General features: G+C 33.8%; 1 protein-coding gene across 2 annotated transcripts; it reads left to right on the forward strand.

Annotated features, from left to right (window-relative positions):
- On the forward strand, nt 1,918-8,375 carry LOC105162150 (calmodulin-binding receptor-like cytoplasmic kinase 3). Of its 2 annotated transcripts, none has more exons than XM_011080115.2 (8): nt 1,918-2,098; nt 2,913-3,351; nt 3,489-3,737; nt 6,052-6,335; nt 6,911-7,076; nt 7,162-7,251; nt 7,598-7,893; nt 8,015-8,375. In XM_011080115.2, the coding sequence occupies exons 2-8, from the start codon at nt 3,102-3,104 to the stop codon at nt 8,222-8,224; spliced, it is 1,545 nt and encodes a 514-aa protein (XP_011078417.1). In that variant the 5' UTR covers nt 1,918-2,098; nt 2,913-3,101; the 3' UTR covers nt 8,225-8,375. The 2 variants fall into 2 exon arrangements, with proteins under 2 accessions (XP_011078417.1, XP_011078418.1); XM_011080116.2 differs by lacking the exon at nt 1,918-2,098 and adding an exon at nt 2,173-2,528.

A 10,539-nucleotide genomic window follows, 5' to 3' on the forward strand; every position in this document is an offset into this window, starting at 1 on the left:
ACAACCAATTGAAAAACAAGAGTCATGCTTTTAATCCTCCAAAATATCAACAAATAAACTATACCATTTGATCCCTCTATCAGCCAAAAAATTGTAAGGAAATACATCATCAAGGGATTTTTCTCGAAAAGGTCAAAAGCTTCAATCCTGAATTGCTAGTTTTAAATCTCGTCCGACGGGGATAAGTCGGAAACAAGGCTTCCAAAACTCTTCTTCATGGGGATGGAGAAGTTGAGAAGAGGACGGAGTCCCGTCTTCTCCCTTTTTGGGAGAGATTCCTCTTTGTGCCTCATCGTTAGGGATGAACTCTTTCGAACAGAGAATGTACTTTAGTAATCCGGCCCTCACTCAAAGTTCTTAGCGTTCCTCAACACTCGAAAGAAGTGTAGGCTTTTCACGATGGATTTAGAGATGAATCGACTGAGAGCCGCTATCCTCCATGTGAAACATTGTACTTCCTTGACATTGGTGGGAGCCTTCATGTTTAAGATTGCTTTAATTTTGAGGGGTGTTCTCCCTTGATGCCCCTCTCAATCACCATGAATCCTAGAAATTGTCTACCTTTTACCCCAAAGGCACATTTGGCATAGTTGAGTTTCAACTTGTACTTTTGAAGGACTCTAAATGTTTCTTATAGGCCAGTGATGTGATCGCTAGATTTTTTTTTTTTTTCACTAGCATGTCAAACATATACCTTTACGTTTGTTCTGCTTGAAGAATGTAGAAAAACTATGAATATTATGTTGTAAAAAAATATTTAAAATAAAGTCTTCGACATTATATAACATACTACAACTTGCAACATAGGTGCATCTCCAGGTTGTTACCCACTTTTCATACGCCTGTCAGTAGATAACGACACAAATTTTCGTGTTATATTGTAGTACTATTCCCAATACTCCCATTCTTATTCTCTTCTATTGGACATATATGGCCTTTGTACAATGGTGCCATATCATCTTTGCCATTTAGTGATGTCTTATATCTGCTATAGGTTTCAAATCTGTGCCCGTATGATTTTTCGGGAGATCTGATATAGGCTCATGTTTCGAGTATCTGTCGCTTTCTGAAATATTCTATCTTATCCCGAATTGGCAAAGGACCCGTTTTGGACGATTCATTTCCACTATTGCGTAGATTACTCAATGACATAATGATCTCCACAGTTGGGGGTTTAAATCAGCGGTTTAAGCCATAATGACATATGAATCCATGTCATCCGACTGTCAGATGAACTGTAATAAATAAAATGATGTAAATTAGTGCACATTTAATTCACGATATAAATGTACGTATAATATTAAATAAAAGTTACTTGACCCGTCTGATTTCATCCAATATATCTCTTATGATTCGGACAGTAGCTCGTACTGTTCGGGTGAAGGTGTACTCACACAATTTCATGTAGCACCATACTGTGCTAATAGGAGTCAGCGATTATTGTTTGTTTGGACTTGGCCCATATATAATCGTTTCGTACTAAGTCCGGGTAAAGTGGAGTGATCAGTGACCATATCCAAATCTATATAAATAATACAAACATGTATTATTAATTAATATTTATAACAAAAATAATTGTCTATAAGTTATAATTAAAGTTTACCTGTAACAATTGCAACACCACCAATTACAACTTTGCCATTTGAGTTGGCATTGCATAATTCACGATATGTGTATTTTGTAAAATAAAAAAAATTTAAGTCAAGTCACGGATGAACATATTTTTATTAAATATTTTATATAAGTTATATATATATATTTTAAATAATTAACCCAATAAACTTGCCCAAGAAAGTAGACGAACTTCTCCAACGAGTCAACAATTTCCCACCTGTACTCCATCAAACTATATTCGGATTCGTTGAATATTAGTACCAAAGACTAAAAACTAGCAAAATGTCTACACACATGGAAAGCGGAGCCCACCATTTTTCTGCGATCCTTCCACCTTCGGCCGGTCTATCTAACTCTCCCTTTGAGTTTTCTCTGACATTATCACTAGCAGAATTAAATTATACGTCCAAAATAGCCATATGTTGATGTATGCATAAGTTTAACTTCTTTTGTTTCTGTGTCGGCAGCCGCCTTTATGAATCAGGTTTGATGTTTGACTTCAATAAATGTTTGACTTGTATTAACTGCCCGCATATTTATATGGATAAATGAGATGTTTCTGCTTGTTCTTGGAAATATGAACTAATATATGAATTTTTATGTAAAATTCGTTTGTTTTCTTGGGTTTTAGCTGAGGTTTTGTGATCTGGGCTTGATTTATACGTACTAGTGCTGGTCAAAGCTGGGTGAGAAAAATTTGGTGGTTGCTAATCCATTGTATTGGTAGGGTATATTGATTGGTTGATAGGAATTCTGAGGTTTTAAGGGCCTGTGCTGGGATTTGGGTTTTGTCTTGTTTGTCGGTTTTGGTGATCTTATTTCTGATGGAATCTTGATGGCATGTGTTTGGGATGTGCAAACTGCCACTTTGAGTTCAGGAAGTATCAGTTGGAAGTCTGAGGGTATTATTTCAGGTACTTGGTGTTTTGTTCATCTGCAGAGCAGGAATTGTTTGATGGTTATTTGGTATTCAGTTTGAATTGTTTGATGGTTATCCGGAATTCAGTATGAATTGTTTGATGGGTATTTTGGAATTCAGTTTGATTTTGTGGTTTTCGATTCCAGTATTTGAAATTAGTGCAATAGTACTAAATGCTTCGATTCCGTTGTATGCTTTCAAGGTTTGGTGTCTTTTGATGGAAATTTACGGTGATGGTTTGTTGCCAGTGTTGAACTGTCAAATTTTCGTCCAAATACTAGAAAGTTTGAAGTTAAGGGTACTCTGGATGTGCCTTTTCTTTATTTGATTTATTGGTTTCTGCATCAGTTCATGAAGGCCTTTTCTCTTGGTTTATCAGGTAAATTGTGGAGACTGCACTTGCTAGATCAGATGAACTTGTGAGCCTTGAAACGGACGTTGAGTTTCGAGCTTTCTAATTGAACTCATGCGGCGTTTCTTTGACTTGCCTAGCTGGACAGAGTCAAACATTGTGCCTCCTTGTGGAGATTCATAGTTGAGGGGATTCTTCCGCGGCTCTTTGTTGAAAATGGCACTGGTTTTGTTGATTCTTTTCATGCTTGTGCAATCACCTAGGATATTTGCTTCTGAGTTGTGGAAGCATGGAAAGGCCTGTGGAACATACCATATCAGCCACTTGGATGATCCTGGTCATGAATTGTTTCATATAGATGGGAAATTGGTGGACAGATATTTCTTCTGTAAGACTTTGAGAGGCTATCATGAGAGACATTGCTTCATCCCGGAAAATATCCGAGACCGGTACTGCCAGTCATTAGGTATCATGAAACTATGGCATTTGAATATTTTGCTATCTATCCAAATACTGTGTTTGGCTAATGTCAACATTTAATACAATTGGTTTTTGTACTAATACTTCATTTTATAAGTAGATAACTTTTCCTATATCTTGCAGACAAATTGCCTTTGCTGGCAGGAAGAAAATCTTTGAAAACTGTGGTTGGAGAGGGATATAGTGAGGTTGGTAATGATAAAACATCTGTGGACAGAAAGAATGAGTATGATGATTCGATACTAAAACCCAAAATGCTGGCCATGGCAGTACCAGCTTTCTTCCTTTTATCTTGTGCATTCTTTTGTCCGTGCTTCCAAGCAAGGAAAAGAGAAGCTGCTCATACTGTTCTCTCTAAGGAGCCAATTTCAAGTGAGTAATCATTTCCATTGTTCAAATGCTTACAATTCTTTTATTTCAGCTTTGTCGTCTCCTAAGCACTAATGAACAAATAGAAGATGGGAGGTTATCTTTCTCGGAGATATGTGTGATAAAAATGAATGGTTCTTTTACTGGCAAGAAAATGCTTCATGCACATATGTGATTAGGTTATATAATATATGTTTTCTATATGGTTAACTTAGCCCATAATTTTCACCTTCTTTCTCCTTAGAGTAGTTTCTGCACAAAAAAGAATTGTTGGTGGCACCATACAAAGGTCAAAATGAATGGGTTCTGAAATTATTCTTTTTTTTTTTTTTGGCTTCATGTCTTTTTGTATTTATCGCTTTTCTTGAATTTTATGGTTTTCGGTTTCCGGTTCTGTTTTCCCCTTTTCTCTTGGTATTATTTTAAGTGTTACAATTAGATTGAAACAAAATATTAATCTATATTTGCATACTCAACAGAAAAGAAAGGTTCTAGTTAGAATTTTGAGATTTATGATAAAGTCATACATTTTTACCATAATAAGTCAATAGAATCTTTTTTCGGTGAATATAAATATAATTCTGTGAATTCTTTAATCATTATTTTTTAGAGGCAGCAAGATGTTCATTACTGGATGGAAGAATTTAATAGTGAATATTCATAAAATATGACTGACATACATATATACATTGTAATGATTTTACTATACTTATTTATATGCATTCATTTCATGATTCATATATTTATATACTATTTAATAAAATCTCAGCCCCTTTTCAAATAAATATTTTTCTTGCCATCCTTTTATTGGCTTAAATGAAATTAAACTTTCTTTCTCACTTATATAGTTATGCCCGTAATTACTTAAACCAAGTACCAAATAAATCTTCGCCCCTACTTCTCACACGCATCGAGTGGGCTCGACTAGTATGTATATAGTAGTTGACATATTTTATACCTGTCACTAAATATAAATTTATATTTACATATAACATACTCAAATTATTACACTAGTGTATGAATTTACATTATCCAATCATTATATAGGATAAATAATTAAGACTTTTTGAGAAATAGTCAAACTACGATCACCTCAATATTGGGATAATTATACTGACAAAAAGTAGTAGTTGGGAAAAAAAAGGACTTTCTCCCCGGCTTCAGTGACAGCCAAATGAAAAAAAAGAGGTCCAAAAATAAAAAGATTATGTGGATTTTTAACCCTTTTGTTTAAAATTTAAGTTACAATTCTTTCTCCCCATTTTAACTTTTCTCTTTACAACATTTACATCACACACACACACACACACACACATATACATATATATATATATATATTAATGCACACACAAATACAAACACAATCCCCGTGGAAACACAACACGTACACATAGATAGTATACACATCCTCAAAGATACACAGACAAAGACCATCGTTACAAATATTTATCCAATATATATTATGTAATTCTAATTAAGTAAAGTTTAAATTTAAAAGAAAAAGAAGAAGTGAAGAAGAGAATAAAATATAAAAAAGGTTTATACTTTTTGTTAAATTTTGTTCCCGTCCAAAAAAAAAAACAAACATATCTTTCTCATCTTTATACATCTATAACTATGTCAGTAAACAAAACCAATCATAGATTACTAACCCCATACATCTTTAAAGTTTCTTGTATATTGTGTTTATGCAAATTTATAGTGAATAACAAACTTCTGGATAGAGAGATTGATAGAACAGATAGAGCAACGATTTCCTCCCTTTTGGATTGCGTCCTGTATTATCCACCTCAGAAAAACTCTTTTTGTCTTTAACTATTCGATGCCTTTCATTAAAAAAAGAAAGAAGAGAAAAACCAACATCATCGTATCATGTACCTTTCTGTTTTAAGTGGACTATAACTTTCATCCAAAATGTTCTGTTTTACTACTTTAAGGAGAAAATCTTAAAATGCATTAAGATTTGAATTACCCAGAACTTAGTAGTAATAAAAATAAAAGAGTTGGATTAATTTATGCTGGTTCCATTTTTAGTGGGATATGACCCAATATTGAGGTTTAAACTTTGTTGTCAGGAAGCTCTCCTCAAACATTTTCCTAAGTAGTGTATACCCACCTTATAAAAATCTGTGATGGCAGCTTACTTATAAAAAAATATACCTGATTATGAAAATGTCTGGTTTTATCTATCTATATTTTCATAGCATCTTCTCTTGGTGCAGTTTTCATGTTCAATGGCAAGGAACTGCTAATATCTTTTAGATTTTGCTCATACTGCTTCATTTCTGTATTTACAAAATATTGCTCTTTATTGTAGTGGATTCAATTTCATCTTTGGAAATGAATTCTGCTTCTGAGAAGTTTCCTGGCAGTCCAATGAGAGTTCCTCCCAGTCCAATGAGAGTTCCGCCCAGTCCTTCAAGATTTTCCATGTCACCAAAACTTAATAGGCTTGGATCCATTCATCTAAATATGAGCCAAGTTGCTAGGGCAACAAATAATTTCTCTCCATCATTACGAATAGGTGAAGGAGGGTTTGGAACAGTCTACAAGGCTGAGCTACCCGATGGCCAGGTTGTTGCTATCAAGCGAGCAAGAAAGGTATTAACCTGATTCTTTTGCAAAGGCCCATGTTTGCAGCTTCTGCTACCTCAGCTCATAGCTCTAATTGTTGAAAGGAATTGCTTGAATTGGCTGTCGCCCAGGAGTATAAACAGAGGCTTTTTGTTGCATGGGTCTCCTGTTGGAATATAAACAAAGGCCTTGCTTTCTTGATGTTGCCCAGAATTCCATACATACATAGGCTGATAGGTAGATAGGCATTTGACTTGAGGTCATTATGCTGGTATACTTTCATAAATTTAACATTTGCCTATCAAATGAAATTATCATTATGTCTTGAGTAAAATAGTGGTATGTTGTTAGTTTCAAATTGAGGAATTCGCAGCATGCTGGATAAGTAAATTCATGCAGTTATTTTAAATTATCATCCTACAGTTGCTTATGACATATGTTGAGAATTTTTTAAGGAACTTTGACCTTGCCTTGTGTTATTTTGTTTTCTTACATATAACTGAAAATAGTGCATCAAGCTGAAGAAATATATATTCTTCCATAGTGATCCTCTCTCATGAATTTTTTTGTCAATAATTCTCTCATTGTGGGAACAAACGCAGGAACATTTTTCTGCCCTACACACTGAATTTAGAAGTGAAGTTGAACTTCTGGCTAAAATTGATCATCGGAACCTAGTCAAGCATCTTGGCTATGTTGAAAAAGGAATGGAACGTCTGATTATCACAGAGTATGTGCCCAATGGTACCCTCAGAGAACATCTAGATGGTAAAGCTTTAAATCCCGGCAATGCTACCAATTTTCTCCTCATCCAACCACTATAATGCCACATCTTGACTAATGTTCTTCGTAGGTCTTAAGGGGAAGATTTTGGATTTCAATCAGCGCCTTGAGATTTCCATTGATGTTGCTCATGGCCTAACATATCTCCATCTATATGCAGGTAAGAACTAATTCTACAGACACGATTTGTTTCTAATTTGTTTTGGAAAAATAATGGAAGAACTTCTACCAAAATGGAAAGAGTCAGATGATTTCTGCACCAAGACAAAGTTCTCTGATGTACTGAACTGGGACATGATCTTGTTGAGCAGCTCTGAATCTTGAATTCACTTAGTTTTCAATTGTGTGCATAGAGCAAATTATAAGTTCGATCATCGTACTATATTCTTGAATTATTGTACCTTTGTCAGCAATATCTTCTCTCAATCTGGCCTACCTTTTGGCGTGCTGTCTTTATCTTTCATTTTTCTGGTGGTTCATGGCTTCTTTTTTTTATCTCATTGCAGAGAAGCAAATTATCCACAGAGATATTAAGTCCTCCAATATTCTCTTGACCGAAAGCTATAGAGCTAAAGTTGCAGACTTTGGTTTTGCGAGGCTAGGAGATGACTCTGACAAAACACATGTTTCAACCAAAGTAAAGGGCACAGTCGGTTACCTGGATCCTGAGTATATGAGAACATATCAACTCACAACCAAAAGCGATGTTTACTCATTTGGGATATTGTTAGCAGAAATCTTAACTGGCCGCCGACCTGTGGACCTGAAGAAACCACCTGATGAGAGGGTGACAATTAAATGGGTAAGCTTTTCTTTATAAATCTGCTGTATCAGACTCATTTGAGCAAGAGCCTTGGACAATCTAGTTTCAGTTGTAGAACCACTTGTTTTCTTTCATCATAATTGCATATATAAATATGCAGGTATTTCGAAAATACAACGAAAGACGATTTGCAGAGATGGTAGACCCTCTGATGAATGAAAGTATAAACGAGGAAATCCTGGTGAAGATGTTTGATTTGGCCATCCGATGCGCTGCACCTACACGAGCTGATCGTCCGGACATGAAAGCAGTAGGGGAGCAATTATGGGGTATTAGAATGGACTACTTGAGAAGTGATAGGAGAGGGTGATTGGTTGCATGAACACAAAGTTGTGATGTGTGGATGGTTTCTTCAACAGAGTGTGATAGAATTGGTTGTATCAGTTGGTTCTCAAGGAAATCTTAGAATTTGTCATGTTTCTAATTCAGGTTGCCTTTAGTAAATATTCATCTTCTTTCCATTCTTCTTGTTAACCCTCTCTCTCTCTCTCTCTCACACACACACACACACACTCACTCACTGAAGTTGAATTGAATTAGTCACACCGTAAGTGCAATATTCTTGTCATATGTTCATCAATCTTTATTTTAGACATCAAATATATTACAAGTATATTGCATACTTGTTGATTGATTCCGGTATTGCGGATTCAAATTCAGAACAAGAATTCTCCATTATAATTTTTTTTTTAATCTAAATTACGTTTGGCCTAATCGAATCAATATAGCAAGTGAAATATATTTGTTATGTGATTCATAATTTTCTTAAACTGTTAATCAATTATATAGTTAATGTGATAGGATTAAGTTGAATGATAATTAGTCTCATCATCCATTATATAGTGTTTGTTTGATTTATTGTATGTGTGACATCCATATGATAATATAATATATTTGGTTGGAGGAATTACAAAGTATAATTAAATGTAAAACGACCATTAAAATATAATTTTTTAAGTTATTTTTATTTTAACATTGAGGCTTGTGAATAAATTATAAAAGAATACAAAACTCTCTGATATTTATTGAAATACAATTTTAAAATAATAATTTTTGTAGAATGTCTCCTTTTTTTTTCCTACATCCATATGGCTCAGAAGATCACAATAGACATTTAAGTAAAAGAAAAAAAAAGATTTCATTTTATTAAAAAACTTATAAAAGTATGACAAAAATTCTACTTTTTAAATTTAATAAATAAATCAAAATTCAAATATTAAGTCCTAAAATAATTTTTTATTATATATCTGTTATTAAATTAAATTATTATAATTTAAAGTACATTCATTTAAGCATACATGTATTTCACACGTAAGGCAAAAATTAAAAGAATCAAAGACAATTTTCTAACTTCAGGTAATTTTTATTTTAGTTTTGTAATTTATTAGGGTTCTATTTTAGTCCTCTATAACTTAGGCTAATCTAATCAAAACCCCCAATTTAAATTAGGCTAATAAAAACAAAACCCCCAATTTAAAAAATCACGTGAAGGCCATGTGACTTTTTTCGGTGACTGAGGCAAATTTTCGACCAAATGTGTACCAAAATTGAGCTTTTTTAAGTTATAGAGAACTAAAATGGAACCCTAATAAGTTATGGGACTAAAATGAGAATTGCCTGAAGTTAGGGACTAAAATTGCCTTTAATCCTTGTTAAAACTGAATTTGATTAATACTAAGCTCTAATATTGTGACGTAAACATGTGATTATGCATGATAAATAATCTTATTATACTAATCATATTAATTAAACGGGCTTAAGTGTTACATTTGTAGTTGGTTTGACCTAGACTTGTAAATAAGTTATCGAAGTTTTATTGTTCGAGTTTGTTTCAATAACTATTGAACTTGAAAATCTATGTTTGAGGTTGATTTTACTAATAATCAAATCAACCTCGAATGAGCTTGAGTTAAATCAGGTGCAATTTTAATTCATCCAGTGCATATGCTCAGAAATCAAAGAGACATTGTAAGTGCAAGTGAGTGCGGTTAATGAATTCTAGAAGAAATAAAATGAAATGAAAACAACATGCGATATATATATATATATATATATATATATGATTTTTTGGAACGGCTTTGCGAGCGGCTTTGGGGGCGACAAAAATAGCCGTTAAAATATAGTTGTTAGACTAAGTCATTATTGGTCCATCCTTCGTAACTAAAAATTGTTTTCTTTCATAGAAACGTCGTACCAATAGGGACGGTTTCTGGACTAGCCAGGTAGTATTACAAACTTCAAACAGCATTTTACACGAGAGCTAGAATGTAATATTTTGCGTGGTCGTTACATTGCGAACTAGGCCATCCCAAATAACATTGTTTATTTTCAGCGGCCTCCGTTCTGTAGCTGTTTTTGTAACGAACATGCTATACTACAAATGTGTAACGACTTTTTACACGATTTTTGGAATAATTTTTATTACAGTCTGATGGACAATTACAAATCAATGTGAGCCGTGCCAAATAGGTGTTTCAATATAACGGCCTAAAATTTGTAATGCCTTTACGAACACCACCATTTCGAATATTTTTAGAACGACCTTTGTAATTCTACTGCCGTTATAAAAATTTCAAAATTCAATTTATCAGCCACAATACGTCAACAAAGATTATTTGTCCTACA

Source organism: Sesamum indicum, linkage group LG5 (assembly GCF_000512975.1).
Source record: "Sesamum indicum cultivar Zhongzhi No. 13 linkage group LG5, S_indicum_v1.0, whole genome shotgun sequence".
In the NCBI taxonomy this organism is placed as follows: domain Eukaryota; kingdom Viridiplantae; phylum Streptophyta; class Magnoliopsida; order Lamiales; family Pedaliaceae; genus Sesamum; species Sesamum indicum.